Source organism: Rhinolophus hipposideros, assembly GCF_964194185.1.
Source record: "Rhinolophus hipposideros genome assembly, chromosome: 4".
In the NCBI taxonomy this organism is placed as follows: Eukaryota; Metazoa; Chordata; class Mammalia; order Chiroptera; family Rhinolophidae; genus Rhinolophus; species Rhinolophus hipposideros.
The window spans coordinates 46,124,929-46,146,057 of NC_138050.1; the positions used below are offsets into that span (position 1 = coordinate 46,124,929).

The following is a 21,129-nucleotide window of genomic DNA, read 5'->3' on the forward strand; positions in this document are numbered from 1 at the left end:
GCAGCCTCTCTGAACTGTCTAACATGTTTATTTCCACCCATCAGACATTGTTGGACAACAACCATTTTAGAAGCAATCTAGGTGGTTTATGTGTGTGTGACCTACCAAGAAAACTCAGGTTTGGCATGTGACACTTGGGGAGGGTAGAAGGTCTCAGTACAGTGGAAAAGGCAGCTTCAAGGGGTGTTTTGTTCTGTTGATTATTCTAGGCTAGGGAACCACTTTAATTAGGGCAGCTCACAGACCAATGATGGACGCATCACCTTGCAATGAAGAGTAAAATATCAAAAGAGAAATGGCATAAGGCAAGCATCTTCAGCCAACCTTACCCCAATCAGCACATAAACATGTCACCCCAGAAAGGGAGGTGAAGCCTGATTCCTGGGATATAAAAGGGAACAACCCAGCAATGTTTAAATTCAAACGTTGCTCTGCCTGAATTTTGTGGGGAAACACAATTTGATAGAGGGATGTAGTATTATTCAGTGGAAAAAAACCGTTCGAGTCAGACCTACCTGAGTCTGAATCCCAGTTCTACCTTCTCACCAACTATATGACTATATGACTTTATGACCTTAGACAAGTTACTTAACTTCTTGAATCTCAGTTACCTCTTCTGATAATGGGAATAAACCTGTGGCCATGAGATCAGCGTAAAGATGTAAAAGTGTAATAAATAGTATTTACTAATTATTACTATAAAAGGTCTTTGCTGATATAACTGTTCTGGGGCAATTTGGTACTATGTAATCAAGAGTCTTAGAATATAAATATCCTTGGATACATGGACAAATTTTATTTGTAAAAGTCTGTTCACTTACATGCAAATTATTGAAAATAACATAAATGCCCAACAGTAAAGCACTGGGTAAATAAACTTTGCACATCCATACAATGGAATACTATGTGGTTATTAAGCATGATGAAAAATTTTTCTCTGCAATATATACATGCTTAAGTTACAAACCAGTATATATTGTATAAATCCATTTTTGACAAGTCACATTTATATAAATGCAAGAAAAATAGCCTAAAGGAATAGATTTATAGTTTACCAGTGATTATTTTTGGATGATGGGAATATAGTTTTTCTTTTTTTTCTTTACATATCTGTATTTTCTAAAATTTCTACGATGAACCCAGATTACATATCAAAATGTCCATGTTTTAAAAGAGCAATACAAATATTCTTTCTGATTGCATAGAACTTTGCTCTAGTGGAGAAAACACCGACATGTAAAAACTCCATGTACTGTAAGGCAGAGTGAAGAACGTGCAGGACCGAAAAGTTAAATAGAAAGAGGGAAAAAGGAATGATTAATTTGGAGACAAAGGAAGACTTCCAAGAGGGAGGTGGCCGGCCCTAAGCTGCGTCTTAAACTAAACTCAAGTCAAACCTAAGCTAAGAGTAGGAATTACAAAAAGTGAAAGGATAAAAGGATAGAGAAGGACATTTCTGGCTATGGACCAGGATAAACAACTGTTATATACAAATGTATATGTTGTATTCGAAAAGGAAAAAGGAAGAGTCTTGTTTAGCCAGATGGATGAATGGATGCATGGATGGATAAGTGGATGAATGGATGAAGAGGGTAGAGAGAGTTGGGAGGGAGAAAGGGAAGAAGGAAGAAAGGGAGGGAAAATTGGTGAATGAATGGTGAAGGGACCATTAGCCAGGGGCTAGGTTTCTATTCTGGAGAAAAGTGAGGAAAGGCTAGGCTCTAAACTCAACTTTGTTGATTAAGAATTGAAACTTTAGTGTCACCGGTTTTTAACCTCTTTCCCTGCCCAAGCTAATAACCACTAAGGTCCACTCTTTGCCTTTGACCCTCTCACCCACTTGAGGCTCAATGCGCCTACACATCCAGGGCGTGGGAAACACAGCCACATTCACTCAGGTGGCAGGGCCCGCTGCCCCAACATTCACCTCCTTTTACACAACCTATTCCAGGAGGATCAGCGACGACACATGTGGGATAAGGAAGGAGCATCGAGTTTCAAGCTCCACTGGAGCCAATCTTTCTCTATGCCTGGATCTCTCACGTCAGCATTCTCCAGTCTACAAGCAACAAACTCTTTTTCCCCCCTTCTTCGGCGTCCCCCCAACCCCCTCCCATCTCTGGTTCAAGCTATTGTTTCTCAGTCTAGTTGTATAGGACACAGCTCCCTGACCCATGCTGGTATTATGAGCCTTGCGCTCCCCGAGGCTGAGGCAGTCAGTCACCGGTTGTTGGTCGGCTGCTCACAGCAGCTCTCACCGGCTGCCGGCCACTCACAATGGCTGCCAGCTGCTCACGCTGGTCGCCAGCCGCTCATGGCAGCCCACACCGACCTCGGGCTGCCTACAGCAGCCCAGCTCCAGGGAGAGCCGTTGTTCACAATCTTAGCTGTAGAGGGCGCAGCTCACTGGCCCACGTGGGAATCTAATCAGCCACCTGGGCGTTAGGAACAGGGCACTCCAACCACCTGAGCCACCGGGCAGGCCCCACAAACTCTTTACATGAAGGCAGTGGACATCTCGCATTTGGCCAGCAGAAAGGTGGGAGTCCACATGAACCAAGATTAGGAGAGGGGAACTCTTGAAGGCAGGAGTGCAACGTTTTGGTGCCATACTGCAGAACCACTAAGAGGCAACAGCCTACTTTGGGGAGCTTCAGGCACTTGCCCCACTACTTGGCGGTCACCAGCTGAAAGTCAGAGCAGACCCCCCAGGTTCAGGAGCAGCCTAAGGCTTTTCCTAAGAAGAAACAGTTTGGGATTTACTCCAGGTCCTTAAGATTTGGGGCCTGAGGTGAGGGTAGGAGGGCAGAGAGAACATTTGCCAGAAGTCTGTGAATGAGCCATCTCTCTAGAAAGAACAGGGAGGCCTGGGCAGCTTGGGGGACTTGGGAGACCAGCAGCGCCAGAGCAGCTGGACTTTCCCCGGTCAGAAGGGAAACAGTTGTCTCATTTCCAGGCTTTGGGGAAGGAAGGAAAAGGCAAAGGTGGTGTCTACGGGGTGAGCTGGAGCCCCCAGCGGCCCCATAGGAATGAGGCACTGTAACAACAAGGCGCAGCTGCTGGTCAGGCTCTCTGACCCTGGACCTCGCCCTCCCGGATAATGACTCCCTAGGACTCACTTCTCCCAAGGCCATCCATCAGCACCCCAGACACAAGCTATCACTCACTCACTGCTTCTGCCTGACCAGGAGGAGCAAGCACGCTGGCCAGCATGTGCTGGGGACACAAGCTCCAAAAGAATGACACTCTCTCTCCCGTTCCTGCCCACCTCAGACTCCAGGTAGTCAAAAAGCCAGGTGACAGAATCCAGGCCTGATTCTTTGTTTGGGCTCCTCCCCTCCCCCACCTCAAGGGCTCTGGACAGCCATTTGTTCTTCCCTGAGAAATTCCTCCTCTCTGACTTTGGGGAGCTGGCTGGCAAAGGCAGAGTGGAAAATCAGTGGAGCTAATGGTGTAGCAATGCAGAAGCCAGAGCCAAGAACACAGCTCTGGAGTGGCTTTGCTGCACTTGCCCGGCGTGGTCAAGCACTCCTCCCTCACATTCTCTCACATGCTGAGCGCTGGGGCCTCCCTCCCCCAACCCTGCTCAGCTCAGCAAAACACTTGCAAACACACCCTTTCAAAGGCACTCTAGCCACCCACCCCAGGGGTGGCCCATGATGTGGGACAGAGCAGATCCTCTGGGAAAATCTGGTAAGAAAGCACCCGGATTTATACAGTCCTAAATCCACCATCCTTGCTCGCGAGTGGGTCACGCAACTCCATGTAATCCCACTAGCCCTCTAGTAGAGGGAAGAAACTCCTCTTAAACATCCATTGTGAATTAGAAATAAACAGGTTCTTTTCACAAGGAGAAATTATGCTGGGGATGGGGTAGGGCAGAGGAGCACGCCTGCATGTCTCCCAGGGCAGCCACTGGGCACTGGTCCGCTGGCCACCCCAATGGGCTGCAGTCAGTGGGACCACAGCCTGTCCTAGGCTGGCAGCGGGATACCCTAACACCTATTTGAGGATCTCCCTGCAGCAAGGCTGAAATGCATATCCCTTTGGGCCAAAGGCAGCTGTGGGACCCGTGGTGGGGAGGTTTCCCTGGGGTGGCCAGGGTCCTATAACTTGAGGCTGGAGCAATGTCTCTGGCACCACTTGCAGCCTTTCCCCCATGGGCGCAGGTTTCTGTGGAACACAAAGACAAAGCCTTGCTTTGTGGCGCCGGCATCCAGGGGACTTGCAGCCAGAAATGGAAACGTGCGGCTTTTCCATTAAGTGTAACCTCTCCCCCTTCAACTGGCCACCAGACTCCTTCAAATCTGGGTAGGTGGGAGGAGCTGTAAAACCCCAGCCCATTAAATTGCTTATTAGTTGCAGATTTCCAAGCATGTAGGCAAGTATTTTGCGACTGCAAGTCTCATACTGTCCCCTCAACCACAGGGTCTGGGGTATTTAACCATCTTATGCCGAAAATGGGGCAGGACCCCCACCCCCAACTGTGAGAAGTAGCCTTGTCAGCAGTTTTGGATTCACACACTTGCTTCTCCCCAAGTCTTACTCTAAAAAAGAGAAAAATACATAGCCACAACCCTCCCTCAAGCGCAAAATTTCTCTCACGTTGGTGCTTATCTTTTTAAAGGGGCATTCTACCAGTTTCAGTCTATCAACACGGTGCCCTCCTCCCTCAAAGCCTGGTCAGAAACAAGCTGAGCCTCCTAAAGATCCCAAACTAGAGAAGGGAAAGGAGAGGGAGGGAGGGAGGCAGGTTTTCCTGGAACCCTTATTAAATCAACTTTCCAAAGACAGCCAGAAACTCCAGGCCCTCCCCACTCCCTCAGGAGCATTTGCAGACTGGGGGAGGGGTTCCAAACACACACAGCAAAGCCTTTCTAAAAGGAAAACGCTCTCAGTGTGAACGGGATTTGGGTAGTTTGCTTTAAACTTCTGGACAAACCTTTTATACACAGGTTATAGTCTTTTCTGAGGAGAACAGCAGCATTATTATTTAACAAACAGCGGGGCCAAGACTACAAAACAATACTTTACATTTGTGAGATACCACAGAGTGTGCAAAGCATGGAGATAGATGTCCGTTGTGTCTTCACACAGCAGTTCTCTGAAGACAGAAGGGCAGTGTTCTGCGACCACAAAGCTCAGGAGGGACAAGCTACGCCGAAGGGCCACGCTAAGAGAGGGACTTACTCAACCAACCGGAGAACAGGGACTTGTTCTCCAGGTCCAGTTAACTTCACTTCTGTGTCCTCAGGCTTTAAAGTCCACCCATGAAACAAGCCCCTTACCATGTGCTGTCTCCTGTGAGGTGCCAGGAAACAGTACCCACAACTGCCATTCAGGACTCCTTGACTGTGTACCAGGCACTGTTCTAGGAGCATTGCATACATTCTTATTTGATATTCACTATGACCTTAGGAGCAGATATTCATTATCAAGATATGTTACAGAGGCACAGAGAGTAACTTTCCCAAGAGCCAACAGGAAGATGTGGAGCCAAAACCAAAACCAAGGCAGTCCAGGGAAACATTATGCCCACACAAAGACTTGTACGCGAACACTTGCAGGAGTTTTGGTAATAGCCAGAATTGTTACCAACCTAAAAAGCCATCAACATTCGATCCCTGCATGGGCCACTGTGAGCTGCGCCCTCTTTAAAAAAAAAAAAAGAAGAAGAAGCCGTCAACAGGTGAATGGACACACGTTCACCATAGAATTCCATTATATGAAACTCTAGAATAGGCAAAACTAATCTGTAGTGACAGAAAGTGGATCAGTGGTTGCCTGGGGTCAGTGCTGCCAACGGGTCTGACTGCAAAGGGGCCTGAGGCAAGTTTTGGGGGACATAAAAATGTTCCATACCTTGTTGGGGCTGGTAGTTAACACTTATCAAAACACACTGAACTGTACACTTAAAATTGGTGTGTTTTACAGAATGTAAACTATACCTCAATTAAGTTGATTTTTCTAAAATGGCAGTCTGACTTCAGCCTTCGCTGCTACATAGCCTCCTACTGCCCCCTCCACCTCTCGTATTCCGTCCCTTCTGCTCCTGGGGCCTGTACTTTGTCCTCATCAAGGCCCTCAGCGCCCTGGCTCCATCCTCCACCTCGGCCTTGGCTTCTTTCCCCTCTTTGGATCCACAACCAGCAGCTCCAATACCCCCTCCACCACTTCTATCACCACCCTAAAATTCCAATGCTTGTACTCTCAGACATCCCTTTCCTGTTTACAAGCCTTGAGAGCCATACTATTCACTTTCTCTACCCTCCATTTTTTGGGCTGCAAGAGTTTGTCAGAGAAAGTTTAAAAAAAAACAAACCCAAAACTTTAGGGTCTATCATAAATTCATATTCTCAAACCTGACAGCCATACTAATCACTTTCTCCACCTTCCATTTTTGGGCTGCAAAAGAGTTTGTTGGAGAAAGTTTTTTTTTTTTTTTTTTAAAGTACATCATAAATTCATGTTCTCACACCGCCTTGCTTTTGGATTCCCTTATCACCATCTACACTACGGCTGATGCAAACCTTCTCTACTCCTCCCAAACCTCCCGCCCTAACTTACTCTCATCTCATCTTGTCTGTCTCTAGTCACTTGGAGTTGACATCCAACCTAATTAAACCCCCAGATTCTATTTCCATAGTGTCTCTACTATTTTTTCCTTCTTTTACAATCTCAGGGCTCCCACCCTAGTTTATACCTTCACTTCCTCTAGCTAGACATTCAAAACAAACGTCTCTTTTTCTGGTGGAAGTGGCCGCAGCTACTAACATTTACATAGTAAGTGTTTTGTCTGGATTAGGTCTCTTACTCCTTTATTATTGTCTCCACGTCAAAGATGAGCAAACTAAGACTTAGCATGTTTGAGTAATTTGTCAAAGCAAGTAAAGCAGCCATTAAGTGGCGGAGCAGAATTCAGACATAGGTCCATCTTTTTCCTCCCATCCATCCAAATTCAGCTATCAGATTTTCTGAAAGCTGAATCGCATCACTACCCACCCAAAACTTTTCAAGATTCCCAGTATCTACCCATTTAAGTATAGTTTTCTTAGCAGGGTATGAAGACCCTCCATGTGCTCATAACTCAATCTATTTTTTCCAGGCGTTACTTCCCACAACTACCCACTCCCCAGGTAAATCACTCGCTGTACACTTTATACATCCTGTCTCAGTACCTTCTTCACTCATGCTGTTCTACCTGGAATGTCCTCCACTTCCCCTTTCCAAACCCTTACCCCTCCATCTAGACGCATGTTGATGTTCTCTGCTCCCCTAGCTGCATGTCCACTACATTTAGTCATAACTCTCCTGTGTGCTTTAAACATGGTCTACCTTGTATTTAGTTACCTCTGTACTTGCCTACCTCCTACCAGATGGTGAACTCCTTGTGGGCAGAGACGGTCTCTCCCACTTTGGGTCTCCAGCATGTTCTAGCTCAGGTCTTGCCTGCAGTTCTGTTACTTCATGCAACATTAATCTGCCTGCTCCAGCCACTGCTCCTTCTAGAAAAGTCTCACACATCCTTCTCACCTCCTTCCTCATGACCATATAAGTGGACAAATATTCTCACTCATCATTCATTATTCAAATAGGTCCTGACAGCTGAGACTGACAGCCACCATGTCACGTGGACACCTGAGCCTTTCACCCACTACCTGCCAACCTTCTCTATTTATGTGATCAGCCACTGAGTCACAAGCCATATACCCTTTGGGTGCAGAAAAACCCAAATATTAATTCTTAAAGACCCTGGAAAGCCACCAGGTATGCTGTACCTGTCATCTCCATGAAGTGCTCTCACAACTCCAGCAAATCTCACGAGCAGTAGGGCAAGTTCTTCCTGTTATTAATAATCTCCCTGCATTTCCAACAAACGACAGCTCTCCGAGCTCCCGTGTCCCATTATGCTCCCTGGTTCTCAATCTCTCCGAAATCTCTCCAGCAGCACATAACCAAAGCACACCGCTCAGCAGGCCTCCAAACAGGGCCTGTGCGATGTTGCTAAGGGAGGCAAAACAGCAGGCATGTGGCCATGACTGCCGGCCCTCACAGAAGACAAGTCTTTGGAACAACTTTTCAGAAGCCAGAGGTCTTTATCAAGGTCCCATATCCCTCAACATACCCTGTAGCCTGATCCAAGTTCTAAACCCGAATTCATCGGTCATTCACATGCCACTGTATCACCCAACCCCATTTTATACAGCATCGAGGGTACCAATCCAAACTTTTTTTCAGAAGAGAAAAGCATAAAACTACCCTGAGCATGTAACCTCTGGCAAATGGATGTCACCAGCCATCACGACCCAGCCTCAGATAAAGTTGGTTACGTTTATAACCAGGTCCTAACCAGCTAAATGTTGGGGGTCTCCCCTACAGGAAAGGAGCCCTCTGCTCCCCCTGGGGTGGTGCCTTCCCAGGGGACCACATCACCTCAAACACATCCCCTCCGCCCCAGCCCGCCCTGTTTCCAGGGGCCAGATGTCCAGGCTGCCCCTCACCTGGTGCCTTACCTTGTTCAGGCAAGGTCGGAGCCGGCCTGGCAGTGCAGAGTGTGGCTGTGACCAGCACAGCCCAGAAGAGGAGGCACTTCCAGCTCCACATCCCAGTTCTGCAGTTACAGGTTGGTGACAAGGCTCCACACCTCCATGGAGACTCGGCCTTCAGCTTAATCCTCCTTTTCAAGCTGACTCTGGGGAAAGGAAAAAACAAACAGTTAGGAAGGGCTGCTTGGGGTCCGGGGTGAGGGGTGGAGAGGCAAGGAGAAAAGAAGGTGAAGCATGGTCACCCTGTCCAGAAGGTGCTTAAAGCAATAACTTGCTCCTTAAGGCACAGAGAGAACTGTGGTCCTGCCCCACTGTTGAATTCGATGTTATAGGCCTTAATTAGACAAAGGAGTGCTTTAATTCAGTTCTGCAACTATTTACTGAGCGTGGACTAAGTGCGAGCCTTGCTGGGAAATCGTCATAAAGTTCTCCAATGCAAAAACGTCAAGATCATTGGCACTGGGAACGCAAACAGCCTTATGAAAGTCCCTAATAGTTCTGCCACTTCATGCGCAAGGGCTTCGCAGCGTGTGGTGCGACTATAGCAGCCTTCAGTCCACTAATGACTCGTCTAGGAGTTCACTCCCTCCAGGCAAACCAAGAGACAGGAATTACGGAACAAGCCAAAGACCAGGAGATGGGAGCCAAGATACTGACCCTCTTTGGACCTGTGATGAGGAAGCTGACAAGAGTGATCTCCAGGGTCCTTTTGTTTTTTGTCTCAAAAACTGTACGCATCACAGGGAGCTCTGGTTTTACCAGCTTCCCTCAGAGAGAACACAACTCTCACCAACTCCTTAAAAAGAGCCTCAGAGTGTGGACTCGTGTGGTGTACCCAGTTCTCCCCAGTGCTGAAGGGTGACAGCTAATGTCCAACAGAAATGAATCCAAAGTGGTGGGGGGGAAATTGTGCTGAAGAGTCAAAGAGCTTTTGTAAGGGCTGACTCAAAGACTCATGCCAGCCCTGGTCAAAAGCACAGGCTGCAGCCCTTTACCCTTCTCAGGTCCAGAGTGGATGATTTAAGACAACTCTCTGGGGTCTTAAGGAACAAGGGATCGTTGCTGCTAAACATTTACCAAGTGATAAGACTTTCTGGGCACTGTTTGGGCGATGTGGGGGTGACCATCTCGTCTTCCAGGTGGCTTTTGTCCTAAATACTCCAGGGAACCATCCAAGTTATTCAGAGAATCCACTTCACCGGAACATGCCCTAATGTGGTGCTTCAGCCCTGCCTCCCCTGAGCCAGACAGGGCCCCTGAGAGTGAGTCAGTCCCCGCTGGCAGAAACCCCCAGATTCTTGGCTTCGTTCACATGCGCCTGCCAGTGGGAGTAGCATACACAACCACTAGCTCCCTCCCAAGGCTTTCCTAAAATGTTTTAATGATTTTAAATCAAAGGAGAAGTAAACACTTCTCTTTCATTTTTCTAAATTTAGGGAAGGGACTGAAGAGACAGACTATAACAAATGGGTACTAAATACCCATTATGTGCCAAGCATGTACTAGGTAAAATATTTAAGTAACAAGCTTAATTTATTCCTCACTATAAACTAATGGGGGGGGTAGGAATTATTATTCCCCTTTAAGCCACGGGGAAACTGAGACCCAAAGAGGTTAAGTACTTTGCCCAAGAACAGGCACCTGGTAAGACTCTCATCACCGGGTTTTTAGACGCTGGAGAACAGGGTGGGAGGAAGCAAATTTGGGGTTGATTAAACCTGGCTCTACCTGATGCAAACTCATTTTCTCCAAGGGGCATCCCTGTGCCATAGAGAAACCAAGTATATAAAGGCAGATCCGAGGTAACTCTGGAAATGGGAGAGCCTCCATTCTCAATTCCACTGGTTGAAAGACCCTCGCAAACAGCTCACAGATGCGCCGTCTAGGACAGGAAGGGGCACGATGCTTGGCCTGGTACAGAAGTGATGCTTACCGGAGGACATCTCTAAACCACATTCCACATCTCATTACATCCCAAAGACACACCGAACTGATGCAGGCCTGTCACGCAGAAAGGTGCATCCAACTAAGAACCTAAGTCCCACAGGAACCGCCAGAGTAATAAATGAATTTTAAGTATCCAGTTGGAAACGGTGGTATCGGTGGTATCGTCTTAAGATGATTAAGCTTGTTTTGAAATGTAGCAGACAGGCAGCTTCCACCCCACTTGGACACTCTGGAAAAGCCTGCCCACCTCCTCACAGGTGTGGGCTGGCTGCAGACTGTTCTCTTTCAGCTTTGCGATCCATGCACTTCAGACTAATCTGCCAGCTTCCCTGCAAGCCTCTTCCTCTCTCCTTCCCCTCTGGGCCTCAGGTCCTACGTCTATAAAACAAAGGATGTTAAGGAAAAAAACCAGGCTCCCAGCACCCCCAACACCAACTTCTGGAGTGACAAGGTAGGTGGGCACAGACCCTACTGCAGAACAGTCGGTGATACAACCCCCTGGGACTCTAGGGATTGCCACCTCTTCCTTCACCGCATCTTCTTTTCATTCTACTAATTAATGAATTCTTAAAATCCCTTAGGATTTTTAGGAACAGTCTCCTTCCTTCACTTCTGGACAGATGTGACCTGTAGCCTCGTAGGTGTACACAGAAGCTTCCTCAGAGACTCTGCAGCTGGCTCCACCAACAGCCTCTCCCAGATCAGGTCTCCTGGGACTGGCAGCCAACTCCACGTGGGTTCTGGCAGAGGTCCTCACTGGGGAATGTGAGGTGAGGGTAGGGGGCATGCACATCTCAGTTTTCCCACTTATCAGAGGACTAAACTATTTTTGCCCTGCTTACATCACAGGTTATGAAGATCAAATCTGGAGCATGGGTGATTTGCTCTCTCCTCTATAAGTAGTAATTCAATGTAAGATGGGATAGTGGCTGGGGAGAAAGCAGGGGCTGGAATATACGACCTTGCGTTTCTCCTGAATTCTAAGAGTAAAGATTCTGTGACTGTCAGATCTCCTTGTCCAAAAATATGTAAGGAAAACTAGCTGATGAGTTCAGGGCCAAGTCTTTTTCTTTTTGTTCTCTGGCAAAAGTAACAACTTAATTCTTGCCCTTCCATTTATGACCTCCCACCCTGGGAGAGTCACTTAACCTCTCTGAGCCTCAGTTTCCCACTTCTCAGAGGCTAAAATATTTGCCCTGCATACATCACAGATTATGAGGATCAAATGGGCAGCATGGGTAAAAGTGGCTGCTCTCTCCTTTCTAAAGTCCTAATCGAACGTAAGGCATTATAAACATTGTGCTTTGAGTCACTTCTTGATAGCTCTTTCAGGAGATTTTGGTAATTGGCAGCAGGAAGACATAAACTTCCTTCCTACCTTACAAAGGTATTTCTCACTGTCCATCTTCAAACCCTATGCTCTAGACCTACCTGTCCCATACAATGACCACCACCGCTTGTGGCTATTGAGCACGTGAAATGTGGGTAGTGTGAATTGGAATGTGCTAGAAATGAAAAAACAAAAACAAATTTTGGAAACTTGGTATGAAAAAAGAATGTAAAGCATCTCATTAATAATTTTTTGTATTGATTACATGTTCAAATTATAATGCTTTGGGTATATTAGGCTAAATCAAATATATTATCAAAATCTAAACAAATTAATTAATAAAAATAAATTCTGCCTGTTTCTTTTTACTTAATTTCAAACATGGCTACTAGAAAATCTAAGATTACATGAGACTTGTGTTATATTTCTAAGGGGGAGCACAGCTCCAGGTAATCTCCATACCCTGCCCAAGTGTTTCTTCGTTGCCCTTCCTCCATCTTCAACGGGCCAAGCTTTCCTATTCTCTGAGCACCACTTAAAAAAGCCACCTTTCTTGGGCCTTCTAACTGAGGATCTCATTCCTCTGAATTTCCAAAACACCATGGGATAGCAAGCTCCTTAAGAGCAGGGTCTGTACCTGACTAACCTTTGTTAATACCCTTAGCACCTAATATGTACAAAGCAGATGCTGACTCATTTGTTAAGTGGATGAATAAATGAATGAAAGAAAGGCTGAAAAGAAACTGATATAGATACTCTTGCAGAAAAGAGGTGGAGAATGCGGGAGAATAGCAATAGGAAAGTACTCCTTGTTAGCCAGCCAAGTTCTATTTCAGAACATACCAATTGAGACATTTTCTAAACATCTCAATTCCTCAGAAATGAGGAAGTAACACCAACACCATTAATTCCTCTAGAGGTGAATAAGATTTAAAAGAAATGGTCATTTTTCCCCAAAGTGAGCATTCTCTGCTCACTGTTGAGTGGCAGGGCAAGTACTTACTAAACATCTGAAAAAAGTTATGCAGCTCAGCTTGCAGAATTTTAGTTGGTCCAAGGGAAATGCTAATTTAAAATTTTTGAGTCCCTGTAAAGAAAGTGTCCAAATGTCCTCGGGAGTGAGGTATATAAAAAATTAGTGAAAAAATAGTAAGTGAAACACTATCTGCTCCACCATAAACTGGGAAACCTTGCTATTGCAGACCGGGTGGACTAGTGGCCTACCATCATGGTCTTGGAGTTATTCACTCAGGTGAGGGCTATTACTTGGGGAGGAAGCATAGCTTCTTTAATTGCAAGGGGGAGTGGTGGTAAGGAGAGAATTTCTTTTTAAGATAGATGCAACCTTAGGGTGGAAAAGCAAATATCCTAGCCTGAGTCTGGTATTTAATCCTAACTGGAAGTACCAGAATCTTCTCTAAAGCTCTATATCTGGACTCCCACCAGTCACTGGCAAATTCAGACCTTTTACAAAGCTCTTGGGAAGACAAGTGCAAGACAAATTTCCCAGGAGGAAATTAAATTCAAGCCATGTGAGGCCTTTTCAGAACAAGATGTCTGAATCAATTCTCTCTACCTCCTTTTCCTCCAGCAGCAATAGGCTCCAACTTTCCTAGGAAGATCGTAACTAACAGCCATTTTGATGAAAGAGATTTAAAAATGGAGGCAAGAAAAAAGCGTTCAGAAGAGCTGCCTGCTAAAACCCCAAGCTCACAGGAGCACATTGCCTATTTTAGGAGTCTTGTTTCAGGCCAACACCCAAAACAAACAGAAAGCACACAACTCAAAGCAAAAACCCATGGACTTTCCTTGGTCTCAATAGCTGGAGTCTGCCTACTCTACACTCAACTCAATCTTCCTGCCCTCTGGAGTCTACCAGGAAGAAAGCCAGCCAAGGCTTACCATGCCTGGAGGTACTTGAATCCTCTCCCTCAAAAGGAATGGGACAATAACATCTGAGAGGTTCCTTCTTTCTACCAGTGCTTTTGCTTCGCGTGCTCTTCTTTCTAAGGGCGCGTAACAGAACTTTCTAACATCCTCCACGGCCAAAGGCCAAGATAAAGAAGCACCCAAGAGTGTCTGCTGGAGAACTAAAGGAAGTAGCGCCCACTCGGGCCCAAATCCCATTTGTGAAAACGCCTCCAAGATGGGCATTTCCACAAGCATGATAAAAGCAGGCAGTGAAAGCACCCATGTCCAAGTGGCTATCCATCCGGATGGACGGCCCTTATTAAAAAGCTGACACTCAGCTATGACTAAGAGTAAAGGCAACAGATATTTCAAGAAGCTCATCACTGAAGCAGTATACAACCATCCCAGCTGGAGCCAGGCCGGAGCAGCCTCCCTGTCCCCAAACACACGGCGCTCCACCCAGGTCAGCGGCAGCCCTGGAGCTTCTCCCAATCAAGTGGGGGCAAATATGTAAACAAGTCATTAGGGAAGCAGGCCAACAGGGCAGACGGTCGGCAATGGCTCTCCCTCTTGCCCTCGGTCACTGAAGGGAAAGGAGATGACCCAGGCTTCGAGGTAATTAGCCAGACCGAGGCACGTCCCACGAGGCCCTGCTACTTAGCTTTTCAACAAGCCTCAGGGAGCCTGGGCCAACGGGGGAAAATGGCCACTTTCTGCTAAACAGTCTCAAGGCTAAGGTTCTACAATTTAGATGGTATTCCAAAAAAAGCTCTGGTCCGGAGGTGCAAAGGGCAGGGCACATCTGCGGAGGAAACAGTCACCTTAATTACCATGTCTAGAGAAAGTGCGATTTCATTACAGCCTCCAAAACTACCGCCCAAAAGAGGAAACCAGAGAAGTGTTTTCAATTTGAAAGAGACTGGAAAGGAGAGGGTGAGAGAGACCAACTCTCCCCACCCTCCCGCGACTTTGGACCACAAGGTGCTCTCCTACCTCAAAGGACATTGCAAAAAAAAACAACAAAAAAACAAAAACACAAAAAACCCTCCACAATCCAACCCCCGCTTTCAAAACTGTCGCCGTTATTTAAATGGTAAAATGTCTCACTTTAGTTTCCGGGGGCTGCAGCCCATTTAACTCCTTAAAAACGCACAAGGAGCGCCTCTGGCAGCAACAGCCCTCGCCCCCCACCCCGCCCCGTCCCCGGCCGCTGCGCCGGGAGCTGGCTCCTGGGAGGGTGGCACAGGGACGCGCAACGCCTCCGCCGGACTGCCCGAGACCCGACGGCTGCCTCTGGACAGGGTCCGACTTTTCCAGTGCTCCAACTACAACTGAAGGTTCAAGAAGCAATACTTGGATTCCAGAAACTTCCGTCAGGGCCAGTTCTGGGTCAGACCCTTGACCAAAAAATCCACCTCCTGCAGATGCACCGTTCACAAGTGCCACCCCCTAAAACCTTCCACACAATCGAGAAAGCACCACCACCACCAGATTCTAAATAACTTGAGATCCAGGGTAACTTTTTCCCCCACATCTCCAAATCTTCAGAAATTTTAAGGACATGGAAAGGACAAGTTGAAGAAGTCCAGTTTTCATTCGGGGAAGGGGGAAGGGAGGAAGAATGATGTTAATTAATAATGTGGCCGCGGTATACCCGTGTGGGGTGAAACGGAACCAGATGCGGCTGCTACATGTGGAAAATGGGGGGTGGGGGGACGTGCTGGGGGAGAAAGACACCGCAGAAAATTTTAAATAGGCTAATAGCTTCTGGGCCCAGAAAGAAGCAGGATTCACCCTCCCCACACACATACACATATACCACCACCACCACCACCACCAAAGGTGTCTGGGCTGCCTTCACAGGCTACGTGTTAAATGAACTCCATCTACAACGTCAATAAATTTCTCCGCAAATGAGTGCTCTAGCCCCTCTTCTCCCAACCTCAAACATGACGGGAGGAGGGGGCGAGGGGCAGAGGGGTCTGGGCCAGGGAAGCAACAAGCATCGCTGCCGAGTACACCGCACCGGACAAAACCCTCATCCCTTCCCCCACCTCCTAGAAAAAGACTGAAACTGAACGTTCCCCTCCCCCGACCCCTTCGCGGGCCTTAACATCACCCACTGGGCGCCCTCACCATCTCCAAACTTCCGACCCTTTCGGAGATGAACTAAGAAGATAAGCCCCTCTGGACACTGGAATTCCTTTCTCGCTCTCAGCTAAAGCGGATTCAGCCATTTGGTGACGACATACGAGTTAAAACCTATTCCGAGAGAAGCTAACCTACCCCTCCGCTCCCTTCCCTCTTCATGCCCCCACCCACCCCCAACACGACCCCCCACTATCCTCAGGTGGAAAAAGACTTAGAAATACCCCGGACTTTCAGCGTCCCGCCCAAAGCTACCTGCTGAATTGGGGTGAATCCCTGCGAGTGGGCTAAAAAGAGATGGAGTGTAACGCAACACCCCCCCCAGCTCGCTGCCCACTCCCGCCTCCTCCCCAGGATGAGGACCCCGAGGGCCGCCGCCGCCTTCGCCCGGGCCATGTCCCTCCCCGGACTCACCACGGAGTCGCCGCCGCCTCGCCAGCTCCCCAGCGCGAGTTGGCGGAAAAGTTGGTCGGCAGGAGGAGCGGCGGGACGAGCGCGGGCAGGGGGCGCAGAAGGCGCTGCGAGCGGAGGGAGGGGAGACAAAAGGGGGGCGCAGAGCGCTGGGGAGGGAGTTGGCAGGGGAGGGGGGCGGGTAACGGGCGGAGGGAGGCGCCGGCCCCGGCCCGGCTGCGGCGGGGTGAGCGCGCAGCCAGGAGGCTCAGCGCCGGGGCCGCCCGGGACGCCAAGTCCGCCCGGATCGGGGGGCGCCGCGGCTCTTACCTCACTGGGCGCTGCGGCTCGGCCTGCGGAGAGTCAGCCGCGGCTGGTGCGGGCAGGCGCCCGCGTCCCCGGCTCCGGCCCCCCGCCGCCGGGCTCCTGGCGGGGCCGCGACAGCCCCGCGGCCGGCCCTCGACTCCCGGGGGCGCTCGGCGCCCGGCGCCTTCAGTCCGGGCGGGAACAATGGAGCCGAAGCTGGTGCCCCAGAGGCGGGGCGGGGGGGAGGGCTCCCGTCCGCCGCCCGGGGTCTCCAGACCCTGTGGCCCCCCTCTCCAGATCCGGCGGCGGCGCCTCACGCTCCTTGCAGCCCGGGCTCCATCGCCCTGCGGCGGCCCCGGCGCCGCGGCGTGCCCGACTGCAGTCCTGGTACCGTGCGCCCTGCGGAGCGCCCCTCGGACCGGAGGAGAGTCCGCGGTCTCCCCTGCTTCTCCAGCGGTGGCGAGCGATCGCGGCGGGGGAAGGCGAGGTCGCCGCAATGCGCTAAGCAGCGTCTCGGTCCTGTCCGGACGTGGCCGCCCAGCTCCGGGCACAGCCCGGGCTCCTCCGCGCGCCGCGGCTGGACCGGAGTTCGGGCTCCCGCTCGCTGCCGCCCGCTGCTAGGCCGTCGCACCAGTGCCCGCAGGAGCGCTCCGAGCGCTGTGCGCCGGCGAGGCGCGAGGGCTCCCTCTCCCACTCCCACCCCGCGCTAGTCCCACCTCCTCCTCCTCCCCCATGCAGCTGCCTGCTGGGCCTTGTAGTTCCTGAGCCTTGGCCCCCGAGAAGCGGGGAGCGGGCTGAGCTAGCTACCTGGCACTCTGCTGCTCTTCGCGTGCAGCCTGCTCTGCGTCTGAGTGCGTGTCCCCCGCCCCCATCTGGGTATCGCCTGGAGGGCGCCCAAATGCAGGCCCTGGGCACAGGAGCAGTGTTGGGGGGTGAGGTGAGAAGACGCTGTCGCCCTGAAGTTCTACGTGGAGGCGAGAGCTTTGAAGTCTGACTAACCGTATGCTGGAGGGTAATGATCTGTTTTGCTCTACGTCTCAGTTTTCTCATCTGTCAAAGGAGGATAATAGTACTTGCTCTATAGAGTTGAGGATTAAATGGACTAGATGAGGGCCTGGCGTACTCAATAAATGCAAGCTATCTTTATTCATGAGAATAAAAGGGTCCCCGCCTCAGATCCTTTTCTTCCATCCCACTTTCCCTAGCCACATAGTTTAGGTTTTGTGGTCCACGGGAAGCGGGGTCCTGTCAATTCTACAGCGCCATTCTTGGCCTCCAGAAGTCTCCAGGCTGCCATGAATGTTTCTGAAGCAAACAGTGAGTGGGGGGGGAGTTGAGGGGTGGTGTTGGTTTGGAAATTAATCAGAGCCCACCCAGAGTACCTCCAGTACTCTGTGGAACCAGAGGGAAAGTGGCTAAAATGCCCTTTCCTCTGGATCCTTCCACAGAGTGGTAGAATTTAATGGTTCCCTAATCCAAATAGACATGAGTCCTCTGGGGAACTTTTGAAAAACACAAATTGTTGCACCTGCTCAGACTTGAGGAATTAGGTGGTCCCAGGAAGGAGCAAAGAGTTTGTATTTTTTCTACAAATCCCATGGTGCCAGATTGGGGAACACTGGTAGGGTGAGAAATATGTCATATTAAGTATGAAAGATACCTTCATTCTGTCCCCTGCTTATGGGCTGTTTAATTTTGGACAAGTCATGCATCTGCAAAGACATCCAGACTTATTTACATATTATTCCCAGTTGGTTAGGACTCCCTTACTGTCACCAACACTGTGTCATTCGCATAGTAGGAGCTCAGTAAATGTTTTTTGACTGACCAAAGAGTAAATATTCAGTAAATACTTATTGAAAAAGTGAATAAATTTAAAACTAAGTAAAAAGCAGGAACTCACATATTTGGGGACTACATGAACTTCTGCCATTGTTTATAGGCTATAAGCTATCTCCCCACCCTTCTACCCTTCAGCTCCTCATCAGGCTCTTTGTTTAAAATAAATTTTATTCGGGAACAGTGTGTTTCTCCAGGGCGCATCAGCTCCAAGTCACTGTCCTTCAATCTAGTTGTGGAGGGCGCAGCTCAGCTCCAAGTCCAGTCATCGTTTTTGTCAATCTTTAGTTGCAGGGGGCGCAGCCCATCATCCCATGGAGGAATTGAACAGGCAACCTTGTTGTTGAGAGCTCACCTTCTAACCAACTGAGCCATCCAGCCACCCCTTATCAGGCTCTTTTTAAATCGTCCCATATAAGCTGCCCACCAATTCGGCCTCCTTCATTTTAAATAATTCTCATTCCAGGCCTTCAAGAAGGCAAAACTCAAGCCCCTCTCCCTTGGAGAGGCCTTCCCTGCCAGTCCCAGCCCTGTTCATCCCTGGAACCCCTACTGACCGTCTGGTATGAGACTTAAAATAACTTTGTTAGTTGTCTTTTTTACTCTTTCTCTCTAACTAGCTCCTGAACTGTATCAGGGCAAGAATTCCATCTCTGTATGTGACCTAGCTCAGGACTACTCAGGAGGCATTTTATATATTTGTGTTGTTGGCAGATTTCATGAGGGTGACCAGTGGAGGCAATACAATTTAAGAGAATGTGAGTTGGGAACTCCAGCTATGGAAAATCCAGCATTTATGTTAATACCCAACCACTATTTTCCTACTTATTACTAAAAGACATTATATCACCATTCCTCTCTAAGATTCTTCTAAGCCAGGGTTTTGTTTTTGTTTTTGTTTTTTAAAGAGGGCGAAGCTCACAGTGACCCATGCGGGGATCGAACTGGCAATGTTGGTGTTATCAGCACCATGCTCTAACCAATTGAGCTAACTGGCCACCCCATAAACCAGGGGTTTTTAATCTAGCCCCTTTTTCTTTTGATTTGGAAGCATTTTAGGAGTATCTTGAACACAAAAGAGGAGGCTGAAGAATGTGCTCTTGATTTAAACAGAAAGAGAATGATCTAAATGCCTGTTTGGTGTTAAGGGGCCTAGATCTGATGCTGAACAAATTTCTCTATAGATTTAGCAAGAAACCAAAATGAAAGCAAGTGGCCGGCTTGATAGCTCTCCCTCCCCCAGCTCTCAGGGAAACACCCAAAGACAGTGGAATGGAAAAGGTGAGAAACCCTGAGAACGTATGCGCCATTCACACAGACCACAAACATGGCTCCTGAATAATTGAGAGCTGCCTGCTTTTATCCTTCCAGCTCTGCTCTCCTTCCATGCTGCTCCTCCCCCTCCTCTTTCTGAAATGCAGACCCTTCACTTTGGGATAGGCTCTAGGCCAGTGGAGAGTATCCCCAGGGTGGCCCTGACCAGCTCCAGGCAAAGGAGGTCAGACAATCGCTCTCTGCCTGCCTCTGTCCTGCTCTGAGGCCTCCTGGCACCTTGCCTCCCCACACAGAAATGTAATCTTCCCTCTGAGATAACAAAGAGCTGGGAGGGTCAGGGAGGATTTGTAGGCCCCTTGCCCTGCCAGCTAGACGTCTGAGGGGGAGACAAAGGCCCTCACGCTGGAGGACCTGATAACCAGTTGGGAACCTGTTGCCTCCTAGATCTGTGGAAGGAGGGAACCGGTGCTGAATGAAACAGAGTAAACAGAGCTCTCCCCAAAGCCCGATCAGTTCTCTTTGTTTGGGAACACTGCACAAAAACTTTTCCCTTTTCCTTCAGCTACTTGTGTCCTCAGAGTTCTTCCACAGAGAAGGGAGCTCCTCCTCTCTCCTAGTGTTCCCCTGCTCCAACTGAGTTTAGCTATTTCAGGGCCAGCGTTTCCCACCCCCTACACTGGGTTGGTACTGCACAGTTAACACCTGCCTGTTACAGAAGTGGCAGGAGGCAAGCAACATCTACACTGGGGCGAGGCTTGGCCATAGAGCTGCTCAGGCTGGCTTCAAGCTTCGGGAGTCCCTGAGACTGGTGGGAACCGGCCGGGGCTCAGTTTTGAGGCCTGGTTGCAGGAAGGGATTCAGGAGGAGGGAACCGTCTGGGTTTTTCCCTACAAAGTGGATGTTCACAGGTCCCTAGGAACAGGTGGGCAGCCAAGCCTTTTGCCCCAGGCCCCTGGAGTTAAGTAGCAGCAGTCAGTTACCATCTGGCTGCCATTTGGTGACCCCTGGCTGTTCTCAGCACAGTTTCAGCGTATCAGGGAAGGGAGGATCTTGTTTGGCTTGGTGTTTTTGTAAATAACATTTCACTCTCTCCTACCAACTGGGAGTGGGAAAAGGAGCTCCGCAGCAGTGGCAGCTAAGCTTGTCTGGCCCTAATGCAACATTTATTCACTGAGCATTGGGGAGGAGGGTGACACATTCCACTCATGTGTCAGGCACTGTGCTAGGCATAGTGGACCTAAGATGAAAGAGACAAGGGCACATCCTCAGGGAGCTCACAGTCTTGTGGGAGAGATGAAACATTGCAAATCATGCCACACCAGGGGCACTTGCAGGGTGTTTGGGGAGGAGAGATCAGGAAAGGAGACAACTCGGGAAGTGATGCCTGAATCTTTAAAGATGACAAACAGCATGTGACAATCCACGCACTCATCTGGG

General features: G+C 49.1%; 1 protein-coding gene across 5 annotated transcripts in view; it reads right to left on the reverse strand.

Moving 5' to 3' along the window:
• FGFR1 (fibroblast growth factor receptor 1) overlaps positions 1-17,182 on the reverse strand; it is a 46,380-nt gene extending 29,198 nt beyond the window's left edge. For 2 of the 5 annotated variants that reach the window (XM_081045460.1, XM_081045459.1), the window contains exons 1-2: positions 16,603-17,182; positions 8,514-8,692 (exon numbers count right to left, since the gene is read on the reverse strand). In XM_081045460.1, coding sequence (XP_080901586.1) covers positions 8,514-8,604 — 91 coding nt within the window. In that variant the 5' untranslated portion in view covers positions 8,605-8,692; positions 16,603-17,182. Of the gene's footprint in view, positions 1-8,501; positions 8,693-16,137; positions 16,161-16,602 lie in introns of those variants that run through there. The other 3 variants (XM_081045458.1, XM_081045457.1, XM_081045461.1) reach the window with 2 other exon arrangements.
• Between the last annotated feature and the right edge of the window lie 3,947 nt (positions 17,183-21,129).